The sequence below is a fragment of the Gopherus flavomarginatus genome, chromosome 10, assembly GCF_025201925.1.
Source record: "Gopherus flavomarginatus isolate rGopFla2 chromosome 10, rGopFla2.mat.asm, whole genome shotgun sequence".
NCBI classification, from domain to species: Eukaryota; Metazoa; Chordata; order Testudines; family Testudinidae; genus Gopherus; species Gopherus flavomarginatus.
Window position 1 is genome coordinate 71,300,052 of NC_066626.1, and position 26,158 is coordinate 71,326,209.

Consider the following 26,158-nt stretch of genomic DNA (forward strand, 5'->3'; position numbering starts at 1 on the left):
GTAGGTTTACTCACCTTATAGTGCAGCATGAATTTGTCATATTTTTTCTCTTGCAAGTACTATGTTTAACAATGGCACTGTTTGCAAATGTTTAATAATAATAAACAATAAATGTGTGCGCCTCAATTTACCCTTCTGTAATATGGATCTACTTATTGAAGATGCACTCAAACCATAGAGTTCTGATACAGATCTAGACTTTCCTGAAGTCCAAGTGTGTTTTGGTCTAGATTTTTAATAGTCTAGTAGTAATAATTTACAATGTACAGAGATGTGGCGGTTCAATTAATATAATGTACTCTTGCAATCTGGTAGCAAAAGAGGTGATAGAATTTCAAAGTATTATTCATCAGAGTAGGTGTTTATAAACAGTAAAGAATTGGCACAGCAGCTATAGAGAGGTGAATTACATAGTGTTGATTATTTATGGCCACAAGCAAATGAGGACGGAATAGAAATTGTATACCAGTGCATCAAAGGCTGTGCATCTCTTTCCTGTCCTTTTCCAAAAATGCTAGGACCCTGTCTCTCTAGTAGGAAGTCAGAAGCATTTGAACTTTGTCTCTTATCTTTCTGGATTTAATGCACTTGCTGGCTGTTCTTTTAATAAACAAAGAATTGGATGCCCATTTAAGTGGCTTTTTCTAATAAAAAATGAATTATTATGGGAGAGGAAACACTGTGGGAAAATCCTATATTACTCCTGCCTGGTATAAGATACATGTGGGTGTATAATGTAGCCTTTAAATGCCTCCCTTTCTATTTCTAGTCTTCCAGGCCAAGGACTGTGCTCTTTGGACTGATAATTATGGAATCTATTTGTTTTCCCTCTGGGGTCTGCATCCTATTACTCTGTTTCCCAAGGATCTTAAGTCCTAAAACCAGAAGGAAGAGAGAAATGCAGGAGTTGTATGATTATTACAACAGTTCATAAAGGGTTGATCCAAAGCCCACTGAAATCATAAGGAGTCTTCCTATTGAGTTCAATGAGCTTCAGATCAAAACTGGTTTTAAGACATGAGCAAGAATTATTAAGCTGTGTGCACAAAAGGAAGATCAATACTTTTAGACTGGGAATTTCAATGGAGCCTAAGGGAGTTCACCACCAAAATCCCATTGATAATCAATAGTCTCTTTGAAAATCCCAGGCTTAATTCAAGGGATAGCATAGACTATACTGTCCTGCATTATTTGGCCTCCTGTATGAAGCAAACAGCTGCTGTTAAACTGGTGCCTATTTTTATAAATTACAGTAATATATCCCAGCTGTTAGACAATTACATTTTTTTAAAAACAGATTTATGAAATTTTGCCTTAATGCTTCATCAAACCATTTAACCATCTGTTTAACCATCTTGATTGCTAGCACTTGGGATGGATTGTAAAGACATAATTCAGTAGAGCTCAGTGCAGCAACTATGCTAAAATTCTTTTAAAAAAAAATAAACATCCCACAGTTCAATAGGTTATTTTTGTCATCATGACAATTTTCTCATGTGATAGCTTCTGGCTTTTTACTCTTAAGGTAAATCTAAGGCTGATAAAGCAACAGAACAGTGATCATTAAAAATGGAGGAGAGAAGTCAAAAGGATGTAGTTTGTTGTAGTGCTTAACACCAGCTGAGGTTGAGGTTACTGAATTTCACATTTGATGCATCAAGGCCAGGAGTACAGGCAGAGATGAGGATAAATAAAGGCCTTCATCCAAAACCTCAAACCAACCTGTGTTGAGGTCCCAGATTTTTCAATTAACTCTTTTCCCATTTGACTGCATTTTTACCTCTGGCACCAGAAATGCCTTAAAAATGTCATAGGATGGGCCTGCACAACTCGTAAAGCGGCGAGGGCCATATTACTCCAAAGAAAAAGCTTAGAGCCAAAATTCCCCGGCCCCACCAAAACACCCGCCCCCCCCCCCAGCGCTGCCCAGCCCTGCCGAAACACCCCCCCATAGTACTGCACGCAGCAGTACCAAAAATTAAAATACTGAAAATGCCCCCCCCAGCACCAACTCGCTGCTTGCCTCCTCACCCATCCCCCCCACTATAAAGCCTTGCCGCCACTGCCCGCCCACCCACTCAACTCGTCATTTGCCCCATGAAATAAAGGGAGGGGAAAAGGGGGACAGTTTGAAAGGATTTTCTGGGGCTATGAACTAAGAGGAGAGGAAAGTGGGGCAGTATGAAGGGATTGGATGTGACTGTCCAACGCACAGACGCAGGGGCCGCAGGGAGCCCCGGGGGGGGTGGCAGTGTGATAGGGGCCGGGGAGAGGGAAGTTCCCTGGACCAAGAAAGGGGGCAGCAGTCGGGGCGGGGCAGGGCAGGTGCAACACACACACACACACGTCTCCCCTGGGGATTTCCTGGCTACCAACAGACAGTTCAACCCCCTGATCACTATGGAGGCCAGCCTGGGACCAACCAGCGCAGTAGCCACCCTGCCTCGCTCCAGCCAAAGAGGGGGGATGGGTGGGTCTCGGCCCAGTCCCTCCTCTTCCCCCCCCCCCAACCTGTGGCTCGAGCCCAGGCGAGGCGGCCCTCCCCTTGCTCAGCACTTACCGGCTCTGCCCCGTGCCCAGCGCTTCCTGCCTCAGGCTATGAGGCAGGTCCCCACCCCGGGCAGGGGGTGAACCCAGCAGCCCTACCCCAGTGCTTGCCCGCGGGCCACACAGTGAGCGCACACGGGCCGCATGTTGTGCAGGCCTGTCCTAGGAGAAGCTGTTCCTGCCAGAAGTTTAGTGAGACACTGCTCTCATAAGATTTCCAAACAGGAAGCAGTTCAAAGAAGCATCTGAACTCGGGGGTTAATATGGCAGAAAGTGCTGGGGGGTGGGGGGGTGAGAGAAAGAAATCCCAACCCACCCCAAGACCTGCCTCTTGTTGTATAGGGTGTGCTGTCAACCCTTTGTTCTTGAGTATTATGTTTCTCTTGTCCCATCCCCGCCCCCACCCTCCCCTTATACAAGTGTTTGGAAAGTCACTAGTTCAATTCCCAGTGCCGTGTGTGGTTATTTGGTGACTGGTGGTGGTTTTGAGTGGTTGTGGTCTGCATTTGTGGGTTGTTAAATCCTGAGGTTACTCCAAGGACCCATTGCAAGATGTCACACTCTTTTTCCAACAGAAAAAAAATCAATCAAAATACTTAGCTAAGTATTTTCATTACATGGTGGAAACATATAGTGCCTGTCTACTTTCGTCATAAATGGGCATGAGTTATTTATTTAACCTGGAATTATAGAGGGCATGTTAATGTTTTATCTTTTTTTCATAAAAACACAAGACATTTTTTTAAGCATAATCTATGCAAGGTGAAGTAATGTGTGTGAAACTGAAGAAAATAGGTTTTCTTCCAAAGTAAGTTAGGAAAATACTTGTGCAGCCTTGCTAACAAGTTCTAAGTCAGGAAGTAGTATAATGCAGTCTGCAATAGCTTTTAAGTTAACGTAATGCATTATTGTTTCCAGTGTTGTAGCCATGTTGTTCCCAGGATATTAGAGAGACAAGGTGAGTGAGGTAACATCTTATATTTGACCAACTTCTGTTGGTGAGAGAGAGAAGCTTTTGAGCTTACACCGAGACCTGAAGAAGAGCTGGTCCAATACAAGATATTACCTCACCAACCCTGTACTGCAATATGTGATTTACAAAAGGACAACTGGGTAATGATTAAGGCCTAGATCCTGCAATTTAATACTCCTGCACTAGCATGCTGTATGAGTAAAGCATTCCACTCCAGCACATCACATTGCAAAGTTGGATCCCAAACTGAGAAAGTGTGGCTTTAGACTAAGAGTCAGCGAGACTACAAGAGAACACCCATATTGTCAGTCTAGTGTCCAGTAGAAGTCACACCTTTGTCAGCATAGCCATTCAATTTTCCTAAGCATAATTAAAATCCAGTGTCTTGTGTCCTTTTTAGAGGAAAGGACATTACATGGAATAAGTGGTCATGGTTTCATTTTAAACAGATGGTGTTTAAAATCCAGAATTTAAGTCTCTATAATATAAGCCATTTTCAAGTTTAGAAATAAATGGCAATTATGATAATCTGCCTTAAAATATCAGTGCATGCAGGACTCTGTGTTTGAACATGAATAGCTTAAAATCAGATTGTTCCCTGTAAGACGCATCTGGGGGAGGGATGGTTAAATCTGTTTTGTTAGTGATGTGTGTGTTTGAAAAAAGTATGTTCTGGTTTCTTTGTAGTCAATCTCTTCAACCTTTCATTTATTGCACTCTGATTAGATTGTAAGCCCCGGGGCAAGGGCTGTTTTTTGTTCTATGTTTGTACAACACCTAGTACAGTTGGGTCCTGGTTATGATGAGAGCCCCTAGGCACTATGGTCATACTACTACTAGGTGTCATAATTTGAACAGTAACACTCGTTATCTTAGCCATGATTGAAAAAAATAGGTTTGTTCAGTCTGAAGAAGAGAATTGTAGGGGGAGGGGCATGATAAGTCTTGAGTACGTTAAAAAGTTGTCATAAAGAGGAGGGTGATAAATTGTTCTCCTTATCCACTGAAGACAAGACAAAAAGTAATGAGTTTAAATTGCAGCAAGGGAGATTTAAATTAGCTATTAGGAAAAAAATCCTAAATGTGAGGCTAGTTAGGCACTCGAACAAATTACCTAGGGAGGCTGTAGAATCTTGGTCACTGGAGGTTCTTAAGAACAGGCAAACACCTGCAAGGGTCAGGTCAATACTTAGTCTTTCTTCAGTGCAAGGGATTGGACTAGATGGCCTGTCAAGGTCTCTTCCAGTCCTACATTTCTATGATTCTTTGATTGCACTTTTCATTTCCCTTGGAATTCTCACTCAGAGCAGGTGCAGTTAGAAGCTATTAGAGCACTGTCAGAGTCTCATAAATGCTCACCTCCATTGCTTCAGAGCTGCCTTATAGACTCATAGGTCAGAAGGGACCAATATGATCATCTAGTCTGACCTCCTGCACAAGGCAGGCCACAGGACCCTACCCATCCACTTTTATACAACCCCTAATCCAGGACTGAGTTATTGAAATCCTCAAAACTGGTTTGAAGACCTCAAACTGCAGAGAATCCACCAGCAAGCGACCCATGCCCCACGCTGCAGAGGAAGGCGAAAAACCTCCAGGGCCCCTGCCAATCCGCCCTGGAGGAAAATTCCTTCCCGACCCCAAATATGGCGATCAGCTAAACCCTGAGCATGTGGGCAAGACTCACCAGCCAGCACCCAAGAAGGAATTCTCTGCAGTAACTCAGTTCCCATCCCATCCAACATCTCCCCACAGACCATTGAGCAGACTTATCTGGTGATAATCCAAGATCAATTGCCCAAATTAAACTATCCTATCATAACATCCCCTCCATATACTTATCAAGCTTAGTCTTGAAGCCAGATAAGTCTTTTGCCCCCACTACTTCCCTCGGAAGGCTGTTCCAAAACTTCACTCCCCTAATGGTTAGAAACCTTCATCTAATTTCAAGTCTAAACTTCCTAATATCCAGTTTGTACCCATTCGTCCTCGTGCCTACATTAGAACTAAACTTAAATAATTCCTCTCCCTCCCTAACGTTAACCCCCCTGATATATTTATATAGAGCAAGCATATCCCCCCGCAGCCTTCTTTTGGCCAGGCTAAACAAGCCAAGCTCTTTGAGTCTCCTTTCATAAGACAGGTTTTCCATTCCTCGGATCATCCTAGTAGTCCGTCTCTGGACCTGTTCCAGTTTGAATTCATCCTTCTTGAACATGGGACACCAGAACTGCACACAATATTCCAGATGGGGTCTCACCAGCGTCTTATATAACGGTACTAACACCTCCTTATCCTTGCTGGAAATACCTCGCCTAATGCATCCTAAAATCGCATTTGCTTTTTTAACAGCCGTATCACATTAGCGGCTCATAGTCATCCTGCTATCAACCAATACCCCAAGGTCCTTCTCCTCCTCCGTCGCTTCCAACTGATGCGTCCCCAACGTATATCTAAAATTCTTATTATTAATCCCTAAGTGCATGACCTTGCACTTTTCACTATTGTATTTCATCCTATTACTCTTACTCCAGTTTACAAGGTGGTCCAGATCTTCCTGAATAGTATCCCTGTCCTTCTCCGTGTTAGCAATACCCCCCAACTTTGTGTCATCCGCAAACTTTATTAGCACATTCCCGCTCTTTGTGCCAAGGTCAGTAATAAAAAGGTTAAATAAGATTGGTCCCAAAACCGATCCTTGAGGGACTCCACTAGTAACCTCCTTCCAGCCTGACAGTTCACCCTTCAATACGACCCGCTGGAGTCTCCCCTTTAACCAGTTCCTTATCCACCTTACAACTTGCATATTCATCCCCATCTTTTCCAATTTAACTAACAGTTCCCCATGCGGAACCGTGTCAAACGCCTTACTGAAATCGAGGTAAATTAGATCTACCGCATTTCCTTTATCTAAGTAATCCGTCACCTTCTCAAAGAAGGAGATCAGATTGGTTTGGCACGATCTACCTTTAGTAAATCCATGTTGCAATTCGTCCCAATTACCATTGACCTCTATGTCCTTGACTACTTTCTCCCTTAAAATTTTTTCCAAGACCTTACATACTACAGACCTCAAGCTAACAGGCCTATAATTACCCGGATCACTTTTATTCCCTTTCTTAAAAATAGGGACTACATTAGCAATCCTCCAGTCGTACGGCACAACCCCCGAGTTTATCGATTGCTTAAAAATTCTCGCTAACAGGCTCGCAATTTCACGCGCCAGTTCCTTTAATATCCTCGGATGGAGATTGTCCGGGCCCTCCGATTTTGTCCCATCAAGCTGTTCAAGTTTGGCCTCTACCTCAGTCACGGTAATATCCTTCTCTGCCATATGTGTGCTTTAGCAAGCGTGAGCATCAGAAAACAGTATCATTTCCGCTACTGGGTCATAAAATATAATGAGAAATTAAGTAGTGGACCATTTAAAGTAAATCTGAAAGGCTTAATACTACATTCTTAAGGAGAAGTTTAAAACAAACAATGTCTGTGTATTGATACAGAACATGTTTATAAGGATAGGAATGTCTCCCTAGTGGTTATGATATACACTGTGCCTTTCTTTCTGCTCCTGAAGAGACCCTGCTCAGCTTCAGGAATTTTTTCTCCCTGCTAATATTCAGCCTAATTTTCATGTTCATAATTTCATCCCATTTCTGCCTTGTCCCACCTTAATTCTTCTCCCTCGCTAGTGTTTACATCCTTTTGCCCTCTCCCTTCCAGCTCTTTTTTTATTGAGCTAAACATACACTGTTTAAGTATCTTTATGCTTTCTGTAAAGGTGAAATTCAGCTATGTGGAGAGATTGGTACAAGCCTAAGCACTGCTTAAATTCAACCTAAGCCTTGTTTCTGAGACTTAAGCGGTGCTTGGCTCTCTGCACTTCATCTTAAAGTGTCAGGTACTATAGGTCAGCATTGGCCAGTCATGATGGAAGATTGCTTATTTAGACCTTGATCCTGCAAGTTGCTATACATGGGTAGAGCCGCCCTTCCACACACAGCCCCAGTGAAGTCATCAACACTGCATGTGTGTGGAGGGGTTCATCTGCTTGGAACAACTTGCGAAACTGGAGCCTAAACTTGTAATCACTCTTTGTTATATTTGAGATGTAATTATTTGTAGTGGTTTGCTCTTCACCACCACTGCAGATGTCCTTTAACTTTGATACAGCTTTGTATAAACAACTGGTTTCATTCCCATGGATAAAACATGCATTTTTGTGGTGCACATTCGGAGGAGTTAATGCTGTTGACACATTGTTTTTTGAGTTTTGTTTTTGACATATTCCTTCTGCAGTGATTAAACCGGTTTAACATATTCTGCGCATGCTGTGTAGTCTCATCTCTTGATAACAGAACAGAAATTCACCTGTTAAATTATACAGAACAAGGAACTCAAACATTCTAGTAAATGTCCTGGTCAGTCTTAGTGGAGTACTATTAGTAACAATGCTGTTTCCACCCTTTATGTTCTTCCTGTTCCTTCTTTTTTAGTTTGCCTCCTCTGTTCCTCCTCTTTGCGTGCCTTCTTCCTTCTCTCTGTATTTCTAAAGTGTTATGAGGTGCTGGGATAAAGGGCATTCAAGAAGCATTATTTCTCAGTGTCATTTTTGGTCTCTACTCTCTCCTATTTCCTGTCCTATTTCTCTCTTCCTCCCCTTCCCGCCCCCATTCTATTTGTCTCCTCCTCTCCCTTTTAGTGGCTGTCCCCCCTCCTCGATCTTTATTCCTTTCTGTGTGGTGCTTTGCCAGGCATTAGAAATGTAGCAGAGGAAGCTAGCTTGGATTGCACAAGGCAGTAGTCCTTTTCCAGCACTTCCTTTCTCTAACATTCTCTATGAGTGAAGAATGAAGTACAGGGGGAGCTAACAAACCCTAGTAGCTTGTTACTGGAGTTGGGCCTGAACCAAAATCATGACCATTTTACCTACACAATGCCACTTGCACTGCAAATAGATGCTAGATACATGAAGCATGGTGGAAAACTAGGCATTTCAAAAGCTAAGCCCATTAAATCCAACTGCAGTAGGTCTGAATTCCCACATTTCTTACCGAACAAGCTTCGATCTCTTTCTATCCATCCCTATGGGAAAGTTTTCCTGTACCATAAGCCTCTGGGACAAAACCTCATTAGAAAAGGCCCCTTAGACAAAAACACTCTAGGGAGAATTAGGGCAAAATCTCTTGGACGGGAACAGACACAAAAGAAGCTGTTCTTGTTTATGGAGGGCCATGAGTGTGTACTTGTCATTGTACAAGACAAAACAGCTCTACCCTCAGCGAGCTCACAAGATAAATCAAACAGCAAGTGTTCCCAAGTGACTGACAGATGGTTGATGGCTTGCTATATTTGGCCACCACCACTACATTGGCTCCATAAATGCCCTTCCTCTGAGCTTTTGAGCAGAAGTACCTACCCTTATCTGATGCATCTGTCAGGATCTAGCCAAATAAGCTGATTTCACACCATATGAATCCCTCCAGACAGACCGTAGTAGGAGTCTCCAGCAATCCTGGATAATTTTTAACAAAAGGAGCTGTAGTTTCGTTATATACCCTAAAGTAAGGATAAACAGAGCTTATCCTTCAGGGCATAAGCCAGTTGCCTCAGGGGGCAGGAAGAAATCTTTCCCATCGTTGCATATTTTGCTGAGTGTAATACAGGACAGGGGTGAGGTGGGTTTCCATATTCCACTATGAATTTAGTATTCATGAAAGGAACTGGATTGTCAGCTATAGAGAGAGAGTCTCTGCATAAGGAGAGGTGTATTAAAGAAAATTAGTTCAAACTTCTCCATGCTATCCTTCCAATATACCTGAACTCTGAGCTGGAAGGACTGGGGGAGGGAGGACACTTCAGTCAATACTTTCACTCAGTCTTTGGCCTCTCTTCTGGGGCTGCCAGCAAGAGAGACAGCCATGTTGGTGGTGAGTTTTGGTGATGTGTATACCTGTCTAAGAACTGGACTGAACCACTCAACTGAAATCATCCTGAGTCGAAGAACAGCTAACATGCATAGTGAGAGTTCCCAGTAAGAGACCTATTTTTCCATTGTTTCCACAGAAAAGAAAAGCAGCAAGAAAGTGGAAAGTGCACAGTCTGTCCAGACTAACAAGACCTTTGCACCAGTCTTCCTTAAAGGCCTGACTGACCTCAAGGTAATGGATGGAAGCCAAGTAATAATGACTGTGGAAGTATCAGGTAAGTAACCAAGTATCAGCATTATTTAAAAGAAAAACCTTGGATGCTAGACCTACCAAATAATTAAAATGTGCAGCGTTTGCCTTTTATGTCATAGTGAGAGAGACTTTTTGTAATTAAATATAGTGCTTCAAGGAGCCAATTTTAACAAAGTAAAAATCAGGGTCATCTAGACTGAACCTGAAGGTGGATGAACACTGTCTATTGTTAGTGTTCAGATCTGTAGAAGGATCTCTTTATTGTAATAATAAGCAGAATAATATCAACTCCTTGTTGAACTGAAATTAAGTCTTGAAGGGCTCATAATAGCCTGTGCTGTGAACCAGACAAGATTGAACTGCTGTCAGCTGGTGCAAGATTAATGCTGCAGAAGAGAGATCAGCTGTAGTGTGAACTTTAGTAACACAAATCTTTGGCAGCTAACTTTGATCAGAGGATCTAAAATGTAATTTTATAGCTCACACCTTTATTTATTTATTTTTTATCTCCAAAGAGATGTACTAAAAAATACTCAACATTACCTCCTATCGCAGACATCTCCATTGACATCCATGGCTTTTTGAAGATGAAATCATCAAGTGTCAGACTGATTCCCTTACTCAGAGTAGTACCTTACTATTCAGTACTCCTATTTATTCCGTATGGGATTGTGTGAGGGAAGTGGCGTATTATCGCCCAGGCCTAGGGTGGAAAATTTGCAGGATCGGCAAATTTGCTCATGCCTGCTCCCCAACTCCGCCCCTTCCCCAAATCCCGGGCCAGCCTCCTCCCCCAGGCGTGCTGCGCTTCCCTCCCTCCACCTCCCTCCCAGGCTTGCCACGTGAAAGTGCTGGGAGGGAGGGAAAAGCGAGTAGCGGCACTCAGAGGAGGCGGAGCAGAGGTGAGCTGGGGCCTGGGGGTAGGGCCGGGAACCACTCCCTGCCCCAGCTCACCTCCACCGCTGCCATCACCTGAGCGGCACAACTCCTCTTCTGCCCCCTCCCTCCCAGGCTTGCCGCGCAAAAACGCTGGGAGGGAGAGAGGGAGAAGAGAGTAGTGGCTCAGGGGATGGTGGAGGTGACCGGGGGCCAGCGGGTGCGGGGAGTAACTCTTTGGGGGGGGCAGGGAACCACTCCCTGCCCCGCCATCCCCCGAGCGTGCCACATCTCCCTCCTCCCTCCCAGACTTGCCGCGCAAAAGTGCTGGGAGGGAGGGAGGGAGAAGCGAGTATCAGTGCGCTCAGGGGATAGCGGAGGTGACCTGGGGCCGGCAGTCGCAGGGAGTAACTCTTTGTGGGGGGCAGGGAAGCGCTCCCTGCCTCAGCTCACCATCACTCTACCTCTGCCATCCCCCGAGTGCATCACAACTCCCCTTCTCCCCCCTCCCTCTCTCCCAGGCTTGCCGCGGGGGAGCGGAGGTGAATTGTGGGGGGGGCAGTTTTTCGAGGGCCTAGGGACAGCAAGTTTCTTAATCCGCCACTGTGCAAGGGATAAAGTACTACTCAGCAGGAATAAGGGTATCGCCTGCTTGACCCAGAATTGAACTATTAAAAACAAACAAGTCTCATCCTACCACCTTTTGGCTAAGATCTTCCCTATCGAGCAACCAACATCTCATGGAAAACCTTCTACTGGAAAAGCAGCAAAGAATCCTGTGGCACCTTATAGACTAACAGACGTTTTGGAGCATGAGCTTTCGTGGGTGAATACCCACTTCTTCAGATGCATGTGGTGGAAATATCCAGGGGCAGGTATATATATGCTAGCAAGCAAGCTAGAGATAACGAGGTCAGTTCAATCAGGGAGGATGAGGCCCTGTTCTAGCAGTTGAGGTGTGAAAACCAAGAGAGGAGAAACTGGTTCTGTAGTTGGCAAGCCATTCACAGTCTTTGTTCAATCCTGAGCTGATGGTGTCAAATTTGCAGATGAACTGAAGCTCAGCAGTTTCTCTTTGAAGTCTGGTCCTGAAGTTTTTGAAGTCTGGTCCTATAAGGTGCCACAGGATTCTTTCCTGCTTTTACAGATCCAGACTAACACGGCTACCCCTCTGATACTGGAGTTCTACTGGAAATAATTTTGCCTGTTACAATAATTAGAGTAGGTGACTGGGAGACAGCCTTTTGGGCAAAAGTTGTCATTGTACTTTGTGCTCTCACTGCGGACCTCTGCTTTAAGCTAGCACCTGTTTCTTTTGGTGTTCATCCACTGCTTCAAGTAGATGCAGCTGTGTATTCCACTTAGGATCCGGCACACTGGAGCCAGAGAATTTTGCCTCGCAGTACCCATAGGAGGCAGTGCTCATGCCTGTTGCTCATTACCCCTCCCCTGGCTATATGAGGCAGCATCGCCTCAACCCCCCTCAGTCCCTTCTTACTGCCTGTGGCTGGAGTCAGAGCTCTGTGTGATTCTTAACTTCATAATCTCTCTCTCTCGTTTAGTGACTTTTCTAGTTCTATATAGTTAGTACCCTTAGTTTTAGTATTAGTTAAGATTTATTGTGAATTAGCTTTAGTTAAGTATTTCCCTGGTGATGCCCTCACTGGGGTTTAAACTTTGTCTGTTGTGTTGGGGGAGCGACCCCATGTACGATGCTTGCTGTACTTGGGCAAAGACCATGTCAGGGAGTGGTGTTTAATTTGTAAATCATCCACAAAAGGGACTCAGGTGGCTAGGGACCTTCACAGGTCATGCGGCCTGCTTCAGCACCAAGGCCTATATCAGACTGAAGGTTGCCCTTGGGTTCTGAAACTGCTGCTGTTTCGCACTCTGGATCTGGTGCCTCACTGAAGAGATGGAGGAGCTGATCCCACTCAAGTGCACCAAGGAAAAGGTCGCATAAGACCAATTGAGACCATGCCGGGTCTCATGGAGACTCTTCTCCAGAAAGAGCATGGGCCAGCCTAGTGTTGTTACCAGCATGCAAGGTGGAGCAGGTCCCTCTCACCACTCCCCAGTACTGTGTAGGGGGTTAGAGACCCTGTACTGTCTACTCTGGTTCCAGCTCTGAAGTGTCTGTTGTCTGGTACCTATATAGGTGATGTCAATACTGGCGGCGTATCAGGCTGCAGTGGGCCTCCTCTGCCCCGACCTCTGCCTTAGTCCAGAACTTTTCCAGGGCTAACCTAGGTTATAGCCCTGGTGGGTAGGTGGGTGGGCCATTGAACTTTTGTGTCTGTTGGCACAGCAACTCAGTGTTTCCTTTTGTGGTCTCTGGAAGTGGGGCAGTGCCAGGCTCTGTGCAAGGGACCTCCTCAACACCAGGAAACTCCTTGTTACTGTGCTATGCTCAGTGCCACTAATGTTACTGTGGCAGCACTCACCATTCTCCATTTCATCACTGTCAGCGACATTGTTACTGCTCCTGGCTTCAGGGTTGGTGCCACTCCTAGCACCGGAAACAGAGGTGTACTCGATGCTGGTGGTATCATTTCCACCATTGGGGCCAGTCCCTGCCTTGTTCTGGGTGACGGCGGATGAGTCAAACCAGATACTTGCACCCTCAGGGCTGGCTCCATCTTTATTCCTGGGAGTCCGAGACTCCTTGGCATTCAGGTTGGGTTCTTCCTCCTCCCACTCTCCATTACCTGGCATACATCAAGGGCTGTTCATGGAGCACCATGGGCACCAGGATTGGCACTCATCTTTTGGTCAGGATGGGGACTCCTGACCCAGCACCTCCTGGCCATCAATGCCCTATTCTTTCCCACAGTGGGATCCATGGAACCTGGGGGACACTCACTTGAAGAGGTCGCACTCCCTCAGCTTACCCTAAGGTAAGATCACCAGGCAGATCAGTGGCAGGGACCGTTGATCTGCTGCAGATCCAGGCACCAATTCAGCCTTCCTCTTGCAGAGCCTCCAGAGTTGTCCTGTCCAGGTTCATCAGTCCAGGAACGGGATCCAGCCTGGTGCAGTTAATGACCTCTTTTTTTGTCCCCAGATGATTTGTCAGTGCCTGGCTCTTCCTCTCCTTTAGTGCCAGAAGACTTGAAGGCCAACCAGGACATTTTGCAGCACATGTCCGCTTCCCTGGGCATTCAGGAGTTCCTGAAGAAGAATACCCATTAGTCGTTGGATGTCCTGCAGCCATCTGCCCCTGGGAGAGTGGTTCTCTCTATTAACTGTGTGCTCCTAGATCCTGCAAAGATTCTTTGGAGCACATCTGCTTTGGTACTCCCTCTGCAAAGAGCTTGGAGAGACACTATTTTGTACCGATGGAAGGATTTGAGGGCATTTACTCCCATCTGGCCCCAAATTTCTCTGGTTGTAACTGCCATGAAAGATAGACTCCGGCAGGGCAGATTTAAGTCCACTTCTAAGGACAAGGAGTAGAAAGCTCTAAACCTCCTCTTCACTGAAAATGTGGATTGCGAGCCAGCAGGCACTATTGTCCAGATATGATTTTGTGAATTGGACGGCTCTGTCTAAGTTTGCAGATCAGTTGTCTGAAGCCTCCAGGGAGAAGTTTCAGGGGTTCATCGCCAAAGGCTGCCATGTGGCCAAGACATTGCAGTCCACATGGGATGTCACAGACACGTCGACCAGAGTGATGGCCTCAGCAGGGACCATGAGAAGAGTCTCCTTGCTGGAGAACGTGCGCATTGTTCCTGACATGCAACAGACTATGGAGGATTTACCCTTCGACAGCTGAGTGCTTTTTTTCAGACAAGATGGACGAGACTCCATTTCTTCAAGGATTCCAGGGTTACGTTACATTTCTGGGGGGGGTGTATATTTCAGCAGTGCAAAGGCACCACTATGGTGGTCAATAGCAGCAGCAATACTGTCTGCAAAACACCTTTGAGCAGCCTGTCACTTCCCCAAGACAATGGAGCTACCTCAGAAAGGGGCGTAGGTCGCAGAAGAGAAAGTATTCAGGTCTGGGATTTGGCCAGTCAACATGACCCTACTCTCTGATGTTTCTCTCTCCCCCTACTCCACCTCGAGCTCCCATTTTGACTCTTTTGTCCAGAGCAATGGTCCAGTCATCACCTCTGTTCAGGACAGGCTGGCTAGCTATCACAATGCTTGGGGCTTAATTACCACTGATAGCTGGGTTCTGAGCACTGTCAGATTGGGCTATGCCATCCAGTTTCTGTCCGCCCTACCCTTCCTCCCTGTCCCTCTTCAGGAACTGTTCTCACGAGATACTATGTCTCAAGCAGGTCTGCTCTGAGAGCAGTGGAGAAAGTTCCTCCAGAACACTAGAGTCAGTACTTTCTGATTCCCAAATCCAAAAGGAGGGGGTAAGACCTATTCTCGTCTTTTGCAGTCTCAACAAATATATGAGATACTTGAGGTTATGAATGGCCATCCTATCCACTATCCTCCCCCACATTGTTTCAGAATGACTGGTTTGCTGCTCTGGATTTTCAGGATGCCTATTTTCATGTGGTGATTTTCTGAGCCACAGAAAATTCCTCTGGTTTGTCGTGGCAGAGTGCCGTTTTCAGTTCATGATGCTTCCTTTCAGCCTCTCATCTGTTCCGTCCCTGTCCCCTGAATATTTACGAAGTGTGCAATCATGGTGATGGTGTACCTCAGTGTAATAACCTTAGTCCCAGATTTGGACCTTAGCGTCCAAAATATGGGGGTTAGCATGAAAACCTCCAAGCTTAGTTACCAGCTTGGACCTGGTACCTGCTGCCACCACCCAAAAAATTAGAGTGTTTTGGGGCACTCTGGTCCCTCTGAAAAACCTTCCCTGGGGACCCCAAGACCCAAATCCCTTGAGTCTCACAACCAAGGGAAATAATCCTTTTTCCCTTCCCCCCTCCAGGTGCTCCTGGAGAGATACACCGACACAAGCTCTCTGAAACTACACAGAGGGACTCCCCCTCTCCGTTCCCAATCCTGGAAACAAAAAGTACTTTCCTATTCCCCCAGAGGGAATGCAAAATCAGGCTAGTGATCCAACACACAAATCTCCCCTTGATTTCTTCCTCCCACCAATTCCCTGGTGAGTACAGACTCAATTTCCCTGAAGTAAAGAAAAACTCCAACAGGTCTTAAAAGAAAGCTTTATATAAAAAGAAAGAAAAATAAGTACAAATGTTCTCTCTGTATTAAGATGATACAACACAGGGTCAATTGCTTAAAAGAATATTGAATAAACAGCCTTATTCAAAAAGAATACAAATCAAAGCACTCCAGCACTTATATTCATGCAAATACCAAAGAAAAGAAACCATATAACTTACTATCTGATCTCTTTGTCCTTACACTTGGAAACAGAAGACTAGAAAATAGAAACTACTTCTCCAAAGCTCAGAGAAAGCAGGCAGCCAGAAAACAAAGACACAGACACTCAATTCCCTCCACCCAAAGTTGAAAAAATCCGGTTTCCTGATTGGTCCTCTGGTCAGGTGCTTCAGGTGAAAGAGACATTAACCCTTAGCTATCTGTTTATGACACGCCCCCCAAATTGCAGACAGTGGGGAAGCTCACTGGCGGCGATTTCCTTTTAGAACTTTAAAATAAACAGATTAATACAACACATACACCTTTACATATACTCCTAAGTATATAACTAACAGACTTCTACATTTTAAGAACACTTTTTAACTACTGAATTTTGGGAAACTCTTACGGGAGAGTGCATTAGCAACTTTATTAGAAGCTCCTGTGGTGTGTTGAATTTTAAAATTAAAATCTTGGAGAGCTAAACTTCAACGAAGAAGTTTTTTGTTGTTCCCCTTGGCAGTATGAAGCCACTTTAGTGCAGCATGGTCAGTTTGTAGTTGGAACCGCCGTCTCCAAACATATGGGCGTAGCTTTTCCAGGGCGTACACAATGGCATAGCATTCCTTTTCACTGACTGACCAGTGACTTTTCCTCTCAGACAGTTTCTTGCTGAGAAACACGACAGGATGGAAGTTGTGATTTGTTGCTTCCTGCATGAGCACTGCTCCTATACCACGCTTAGATGCATCTGTGGTTACTAGGAATGGCTTGTCAAAGTCCGGGGCCCTGAGCACAGGGTCAGACATGAGCATTGCCTTAAGCTGGGTAAAGGCCTTTTGACACTTATTAGTTTACTTAACTGCATTTGGCTGGGTTTTTTTGGTCAGGTTGGTTAGTGGGGCAGCGATTTGGCTGTAGTGTGGTACAAATCGCCTGTAGTATCCGGCCAAGCCTAAGAAGGATTGGACCTGCTTCTTGGACCGTGGGACAGGCCACTTTTGGATAGCATCCACCTTGGCCTGTAGGGGGTTTATGGTTCCTCGACCCACCTGGTGCCCCAGGTAAGTCACTTTGTTTTGGCCTATTTGACACTTTTTGGCCTTAACAGTTAGTCCTGCCTGCCTGATGCGCTCAAAGACCTTTTCCAGGTGTAGTAGGTGTTCGGGCCAGGAGTCTGAAAAAATGGCCACATCATCGAGGTAGGCAACTGCAAATTCTCCCAGTCCAGCTAGTAGACCATCTACCAGCCTCTGGAAGGTGGCGGGTGCATTTCGAAGGCCGAAAGGAAGGACATTGAATTCATACACCCCCGCATGGGTGACGAATGCTGACCTCTCCTTGGCAGGTTCATCTAGTGGTACTTGCCAGTACCCCTTGGTTAAGTCTATTGTAGAGATGAACTGGGCACGTCCCAACTTTTCCAATAGCTCATCGGTACGTGGCATTGGATAGTTGTCCGGACGAGTTACAGCATTTAGCTTACGGTAGTCCACGCAAAAGCGTATTTCCCCATCTGGTTTGGGTACCAGAACCACTGGAGATGCCCATGCACTGGTAGATGGGCGGATTATACCCATCTGTAGCATGTTCTGGATCTCCCGTTCTATAGCAGCTTGGGCATGAGGAGACACTCGGTAGGGTGGGGTTCTGATTGGGTGAGCATTACCTGTATCAATGGAGTGGTATGCCCGTTCAGTCCGTCCTGGGGTGGCTGAGAACAATGGGGCGAAGCTAGTGCACAGCTCCTTGATTTGTTGCCGCTGCAGACGTTCCAGGGTGGTTGAGAGGTTCACCTCTTCCACGCCACCGTCTTTTTTCCCGTCGTAGTAGACACCGTCAGGCCACTCAGCATCATCTCCCTGGACTGTAAACTGACAAACCTGTAAGTCTCTGGAATAGAAAGGCTTGAGAGAATTAACATGGTACACTTTAGGCTTTAGTGAGGAATTGGGAAATGCTATGAGGTAGTTTACAGCTCCCAGGCGCTCTTGGACCGTGAATGGCCCTTCCCATGATGCTTCCATCTTATGGGCCTGTTGCGCCTTCAAGACCATAACCTGGTCTCCTACCTTGAAGGAACGTTCTCTGGCATGTCTGTCATACCAGGCCTTTTGCTCTTCTTGAGCATCCTTTAGGTTCTCTCTAGCAAGGGCTAAAGAGTGTCGGAGGGTGCTTTGTAGGTTGCTTACAAAGTCCAGAATGTTAGTTCCTGGAGAAGGCGTAAACCCCTCCCATTGCTGCTTCACCAACTGTAATGGCCCCTTAACCTCGTGACCATACACAAGTTCAAATGGTGAAAACCCTAAACTGGGATGTGGTACAGCCCTGTAGGCAAACAGCAACTGCTGCAACACTAGGTCCCAATTATTGGAGAATTCGTTGATGAATTTTCGTATCATGGCCCCCAAAGTTCCATTGAACCTTTCCACCAGGCCATTGGTTTGATGGTGGTACGGGGTGGCAACCAAGTGATTCACCCCATGAGTTTCCCACAGTTTTTCCATGGTCCCTGCCAGGAAATTAGACCCTGAATCTGTAAGGATGTCGGAGGGCCAACCTACCCTGGCAAAGATGTCTGTTAAGGCCAGGCACACAGTGTTAGCCCTGGTGTTGCCTAGAGCTACTGCTTCCGGCCATCGGGTAGCAAAGTCCACTAAAGTCAGTACGTACTGCTTTCCTCTGGGCGTCTTTTTTGGGAAAGGGCCCAGAATATTCACAGCTACTTGCTGAAATGGGACCTCAATTATGGGGAGTGGCTGGAGAGGGGCCTTGACCTGGTCTTGAGGCTTTCCCACTCTTTGGCATACCTCACAAGACCGGACATACTTGGCAACGTCCTTGCCCATCCCCTCCCAGTGGAAGGACTTCCCCAACCGGTCCTTGGTTCTGTTCACCCCAGCATGGCCACTGGGATGATCATGGGCTAAGCTTAAGAGCTTCTCCCGGTACTTAGTTGGAACCACCAACTGTTTTTGCGGCTGCCATTCTTCCCGGTGTCCACCAGAAAGAATTTCCTTGTATAAAAGTCCTTGGTCTATAACAAACCGGGATCGATTAGAAGAGCTGAGAGGCGGTGGGGTGCTCCGTGCCGCCGCCCAAGCTTTCTGAAGGCTGTCATCTGCTTCCTGCTCAGTCTGGAACTGTTCCCTTGAGGCTGGGGTCACCAGTTCTTCCTTAGACTGTGGACTTGGGCTTGGTCCCTCTGGAAGTGATGTAGGTAATGGGGTTGTTTCCGTTGCTGGTGAACCGCTCTCCGCTGGTGCACCTGAGGGTATTTCAGGCTCTGGCTGAGCCTTTTGGGTATGGCTGTCTTGTGCTTCTGCCAGTTCTGGCTCGCTGGCGCCCTCTGGCGTTGAGTTTGAAGATGGGGTTGCACTTGCTGGTGCTGGTTGCTGTTCCAGTTCCGGGCCTGGGACTGGAGATGCTGTGGCTGTTTCAGTGGTAGGCATGGAATCCGGGTCCACTACCTCTGTCTGGGTCTCTGGTAACACAGACGGGGCCTCTGTGGACGGCTCAGGAACAGGAATGGGTCTGGAAGCTTGCCTGGTTTGGCTACGTGTAACCATTCCCACTCTCTTGGCCTGCCTCACCTGGTTGGCCAAGTCTTCCCCCAGTAGCATGGGGATAGGATAATTGTCATAGACTGCAAAAGTCCACATTCCTGACCAGCCTTTGTACTGGACAGGCAGTTGAGCTGTAGGCAAGTCTACAGCTTGTGACATGAAGGGGTAAATTGTAACTTTGGCCTTTGGGTTGATGAATTTGGGGTCAACGAAGGATTGGTGGATAGCTGACACTTGTGCCCCCGTGTCTCTCCACGCAGTAACCTTCTTTCCGCCCACTCTCAAATTTTCCCTTCGCTCCAAGGGTATTTGAGAGGCATCCGGGCCTGGGGATCTTTGGTGTGATGGTGGTGTAATGAATTGCACTCGCATGGTGTTCTTGGGACAGTTGGCCTTGATATGTCCCAGTTCATTACACTTAAAGCATCTTCCATCTGATGGGTCACTGGGCCGAGGTGAGTTACTGGAGACTGGTGAGGTTGAAGGGTAGGGTATCTGTGGCTTTACTTGGGTGGTATGTGGGGTCTTTGGCTGTCCTCGGTTGTAGGGTTTATGGTCTGTGTGCCCCCTGGGGTAATCGTTCCCCTTGACAGTAGCTTTCTTGCTTTCTGCCAGTTCCATCCATTTGGCTCCAATCTCCCCCGCCTCAGCGATATCTTTGGGATTTCCATCTTGTATGTACCGTGTGATGTCTTTAGGAACACCATCCAAGAACTGCTCCATTTGTATGAGGAGGTTTAGTTCTTCCAAGGTTTGAATGTTGTTTCCTGTTATCCAGGCCTCATAGTTTTTTGCAATGTAGTAGGCGTGTTTGGGAAATGACACCTCGGGTTTCCACTTTTGGGTTCTGAAGCGCCGACGGGCATGATCTGGGGTTATCCCCATTCGGTATCTGGCCTTGGTTTGAAAAAGTTTATAGTCATTCATTTGCAGCTTAGGCATTTCAGCTGCCACCTCTGCTAAAGGTCCACTGAGCTGTGACCTCAATTCTACCATGTACTGGTCTTCGGGGATGTTGTACCCAAGACAGGCTCTTTCAAAATTTTCCAAGAAGGCCTCGGTGTCATCACCTGCCTTGTAGGTGGGAAATTTCCTGTGCTGTGGAGCAATATTTGGCGCCGGGTTGTTAGGGTTGGCTGGCACATGCAGCCCAGCTTTTGCCAACTCCAGTTCATGTTTCCTCTGTTTTTCCTTCTCTTCCATTTCTTTTTGTTGCTTTTCCATTTCTCGGCGGTGGGCCAACTCTTCTTCTGCTTGTTTCCTTCGGTAGGCCACCTCTTCTTCTTCTAGTTTTCTTTTGTGTGCTGCCTCCTTGGCTGCCTCTTTGGCTGCCTGTTCTCTTTGGTAGGCTGCCTCTTTGATCTGTTCTTCTCTTTCTTTCATCTCCATCTCTTTTTGTTTTATTTCCAGTTGTCGCCTGTGTTCAGCTTCTTTGATTTGTTCTTCGGCGTCAATTTTTGCCTTAGAAGTCATGGTTCCTGTTTTCTTGTGTTGGGGTGCCCTCCGGTGTTTATCTTCTGAACTGCAGGTTCTGTTGCCTCCTGAAGTCTGCCTAGCAACAGTGCTTTTTTTTCTTTTCTCTCTCTAGCTAATGTTCAATGAAGGGAAACCAGAAAAACCACTTTATTTGCATGCCTATAAGTGCTGGTACTTGCCTCCTAATGGGAGGGCTATTGCATGACAAAAGACCCTTAACATGCAAGCCACAAACTGCCAGAGAGAGCAGAAAAAAAAAATTCTCTCTGGTTCCCTTTTAAAACCAACTGTTTCTCTCTGCTAAAAAGCCCTTAGCAGAGAAGAGAAAAATAAAATATTTCCACTGGCTTCTGGATTCTGTCTATATCATCCCACCGCTGCCACCATGTAATAACCTTAGTCCCAGATTTGGACCTTAACGTCCAAAATATGGGGGTTAGCATGAAAACCTCCAAGCTTAGTTACCAGCTTGGACCTGGTACCTGCTGCCACCACCCAAAAAATTAGAGTGTTTTGGGGCACTCTGGTCCCTCTGAAAAACCTTCCCTGGGGACCCCAAGACCCAAATCCCTTGAGTCTCACAACCAAGGGAAATAATCCTTTTTCCCTTCCCCCCTCCAGGTGCTCCTGGAGAGATACACCGACACAAGCTCTGTGAAACTACACAGAGGGTCTCCCCCTCTCCGTTCCCAATCCTGGAAACAAAAAGTACTTTCCTATTCCCCCAGAGGGAATGCAAAATCAGGCTAGCGATCCAACACACAAATCTCCCCTTGATTTCTTCCTCCCACCAATTCCCTGGTGAGTACAGACTCAATTTCCCTGAAGTAAAGAAAAACTCCAACAGGTCTTAAAAGAAAGCTTTATATAAAAAGAAAGAAAAATAAGTACAAATGTTCTCTCTGTATTAAGATGATACAACACAGGGTCAATTGCTTAAAAGAATATTGAATAAACAGCCTTATTCAAAAAGAATACAAATCAAAGCACTCCAGCACTTATATTCATGCAAATACCAAAGAAAAGAAACCATATAACTTACTATCTGATCTCTTTGTCCTTACACTTGGAAACAGAAGACTAGAAAATAGAAACTACTTCTCCAAAGCTCAGAGAAAGCAGGCAGCCAGAAAACAAAGACACAGACACTCAATTCCCTCCACCCAAAGTTGAAAAAATCCGGTTTCCTGATTGGTCCTCTGGTCAGGTGCTTCAGGTGAAAGAGACATTAACCCTTAGCTATCTGTTTATGACACTCAGAAAGAAGGGAATCTATATCTTCCCATTTCTGGATAACTGGCTACTGTGGGGCAGACCCAGAGAGGAAGTTCTGGCTCATGTGCACACTACATTGCATTTACCTGACCATCTGAGTCTCATCCTAAACACAGAGAAGTCAACTTTGACTCCCACTCAGAAAATCAAGTTCATTGGGGCACTAGTAGACTCTAAGAGTTTGATAACATTTTTGGTGATTGATCGTTTTCAGGCAATTCACCACCTTTGCCTCGGTCTGCAGTCTCAGCCCTCCATAACAGTTTGATGTGCCTGAGGCTCTTGGGCCACACGTCCACTTGCACACAGGTGGTTCAGTTTGCAAGGTTGGGTCTTTGCCTCCCTCAAATGTGTCTCAGAACAGTTTACTGCTTGACTCTTCATCCCTTGGACAGATTGGTCCGTCTCCCTCTGCTGTCCTGGTCATCTTGCAGTGGTGAACACTTATGGAAAATGTATGTCAGAGCATTCCTTTTGTCCAGCTCTTACCAACCAGGTCTGTGGTCACCAACACCTTCCTGGTGGACAGGAGCACATCTGGGGTCCCTGAAAGTTCAGAATCTGTGGTCAGAGCAGGAGACCTCGCTGCATATCAATGTACTGGAGCTTCAGACTATCTACAATGCATGTCACGCCTTTCTGGACTGTATGAGGGGCTCAATGATTCACCTACGTACCAATGCCACCGTGATGTATTATGTCAACAGGCAAGGGGAGCACACTCCAGGGTGTTCTGCTAAAAGGCAATCAGGTTATGGCAGTTCTGCATTGAGGAGAGTATCACTCGATAGCTGATCACTTGCCTGGTGTCCAGAATCATCTTGCAGACCATCTCAGCAGGACTTTTTCCCTGAGTCACGAGTGGTCCCTCAAGACAAGCATCCTGTGGGTCATCCTTGTAGCATAGGGCATTCCAGTGATCAACCTGTTTGCTACAAGGGAAAACAGGAAGTGTTGTCTGTTCTGCTCTTGAGGGGGCCTTAGTCTAGGCTCCCTGACTGATGCCTTCTATCTCAGCTAGCAATCGATTCTCTTGTATGCTTTTCCCCTGATCCCAATTATTCCACAGGTCATCCTCCAGCTGAAAGCGGATTGGGCCAAACTCAACCTCATTACCCTGGCATGGCTGAGGCAGTGTTGTTTCTCTAGCCTTCTTGTGCTGGTGATTCAGCCTCCCATATCCCTTCCTCCCCATCCCGACCTATTCTCCAACGAAAAAGTTACTTTACTGCCACACCTCAGTTTCATTTAGCCAAGGAGTGTATTTACTTGTGTTCTTTCCAAAGCCACATTCATCCCTGGAGAGCAACATCTCCAAACACTAGATGTTGTCTAACCTACCTGGGCAGGATTAAACCATTTTGTGCTTCGCCTCATCTGTGTCATATGCAGATCATATGAAGGGGCAAATGGTCTCTTCACAAACGATGTCTAGGTGGATAACATCCTGTAAGAAGACTGCATACAAAATAGCTTCAACTATACCTCCTCAGCAGGTGAGAGCTCATTCTATAAGAGTGCAAGCTACGTCAATAGCTTTCCTCAGTGATGTTTCAGTACTGGATGTTTGCAGGGCTGCCACTTGGCTGTCCATACATACATTTACGAACCTTTATGCCATTACTGTGTCATCCAGAGTGGATGCAAACGTGTAGATAGAATCTGAGCCCAGCCTCTTGGGGTGGGTACTGCTTGTGAGTCACCCAAGTGGGATACGTAGCTGCATCTACTTGAAGAAGAGGAAACAGTTACTTACTGTAACTGTGGTTCTTAGAGATATGATGTGGATGTGTATTCCATGACCCACTCTGTCTCCTCTGCATTGGAGCCTAGTCTTTGGACGTTGAGCACGAAGCAACTGACGGGGGATCAAGGCAGCACTGCCTCATATAGCCAGGGGAGGGGCTGTTGGCGTGCTGCACAAGCACTGCCCCCTAAAGATACTGCTAGGCACAATTCTCTGGCTCTGGTGTGCTGGGCATGCACACACCTAAGTGGAATACACATCTGCATCACATCTCAAAGAACCACAGTTACAATAAGTAACTGTTTCTTCTGCCAGTTCTTCCCTACCTGAAATCACAATCTTTGATCACTTCTATTGTGACCCTATTAGATGATTCTGGCTTGAATCTGGGTGAGGCGGATACAGATTCAACTTTACAAGAGGGTTGTGCTTCCATGCTGATCCCATACATGGTAGCAAATAAAAAAAGGAACAGTGGCAGGGGAGATAATGCAACAAGCTGAGTTATGTTTATACCAAATCTCATGAAACACTCTGAAAGACTTGTGATCCAAGTCCTAGCACAAAAAGGCACAGCACACAATAGGTAATCAGTATGATTTGTGCCTGCTTATGCCATGGCTGAAATGGGTCTTTTCTGAGCTCCTATGAAGCTGATGAGGTTGTGTCTCTTTTCAGTTGTGTTGATGCCTTTTGTTTTTTTGGTGTTGTGCAGCTAACCCACCTCCTGAAATTATCTGGCTGCACAATGGGAAAGAAATCCAAGAGACAGAGGACTTTCACTTTGAAAAGAAAGGCAATGAATACAGCCTGTACATCCAGGAGGTATTCCCTGAGGACACGGGCAAATATACCTGCGAAGCATGGAATGACTTAGGAGAAACTCAGACCCAAGCAACTTTGACTGTACAAGGTATGAAGCTGGAAGCTCTCTGAACCTTCCAAGTTTAGGAAGAGCACAAAGGACAGCATTCCAGTCTGCTGGATGAGATCTATTTAAAGTAGATTGTGTATGTAAGGTATGTTGTGGTGGATACTGCGAGCACTCAGATCTGTGTGTCTGGGTTAAGAGAGATGTTGAGCAAAAGCAACTTCTCCATTTTTACTATGGAACTTCACATTATTTAAAAACCTCATCCCTGCACACTATTGCTAAGGACAGTGCAAGAATTCTGCTAAATACCACTTCAGATTCTGATTATCAAGGCTTACTTAGCTATGGACTTACTGTAAACCAGTTAGTACTGTTTTTCTTTCTAATTAAAGCACTGGGCATTTGGAAAACCTGCCCAGGAGCCAGGCATGCTGGCTTCTTTTATTACTTGCTCTATAAGAATAATGTGTGAGGAATATGTGGCATCTGCAATTTGAATACAACCCCATAAATGAAGTCTGTGAAGGCAACTTTTGTGTGATGTAAATCCCATCCTTAATGTGGTATGAGGTACAGGGAGGGGGCTCTGCCCTAAGCTAAGTGCATGGGGTTTTAGGTGTACTCAACACCACCTCTTTTTAAAGAAAAATTCAGGGATGTAGCACGGTCAAGTCACTTAAGTATATGAGAAGCAGCCATAAGTCTTCAAGCACTCCAGTCTGGTTCTTTCGCTGGGGCCCTCAATAAATAAAATCTTCATTCAGTTTTCCTCTCTGATGTTGGAGGCCCAAGTTGATGTGGTTGGGTCTGTCTTTCAGATGCCCTGAGCATCAATAGCTCCAATTCATGTTATTTAGAATTGTGAGTACTTGGTTACTTTTGAAAATTGAGCCCAAGATGTCTCAGTTTGGATACCCAAAATGAGAGAGGAGTTCCAGACTTTGTCCTGAATTCCTCTGTCCCAGTTTCCCTAAAATGGGAAATCTATTTCCCCCGAGTTATCTGATAAATTAATGTTTCTAAATGATTTGGAGGCTATAGGGCTTAATCCTTGGATACAGCAGACTAGTGACTGGCACACTTGGGTTTGCAATGAAGAGGTAGCTTTGTCTGCCTTTCCCCCTCTGCCCGACCCAGGATTCAGCCTTCAGGGTTCAGCCTCATGGCAGATCTGTTACACTAGTTTGTAAGAGCCCCATGAATCACATTCCACTGACACCACACCTGCTCCCCGCATGTCCCCCTACACTAGAGAGAAATCCTCAGTTCTCCATTTAGGGCAAGTTTGTAACATGGGCCTAAATCTGGCTAATAATGTGATCTATCATTACTTAATAT

The 26,158-nt window shown here is 45.9% G+C and overlaps 1 protein-coding gene across 2 annotated transcripts in view; it reads left to right on the plus strand.

The window, feature by feature from the left end:
* MYLK (myosin light chain kinase) overlaps positions 1 to 26,158 on the plus strand; it is a 344,254-nt gene that overhangs the window by 204,127 nt on the left and 113,969 nt on the right. For both annotated transcript variants that reach the window (XM_050916915.1, XM_050916916.1), the window contains 2 exons: positions 9,587 to 9,724; positions 24,662 to 24,859. In XM_050916915.1, coding sequence (XP_050772872.1) covers positions 9,587 to 9,724; positions 24,662 to 24,859 — 336 coding nt within the window. The remainder of the gene's footprint in view (positions 1 to 9,586; positions 9,725 to 24,661; positions 24,860 to 26,158) is intronic.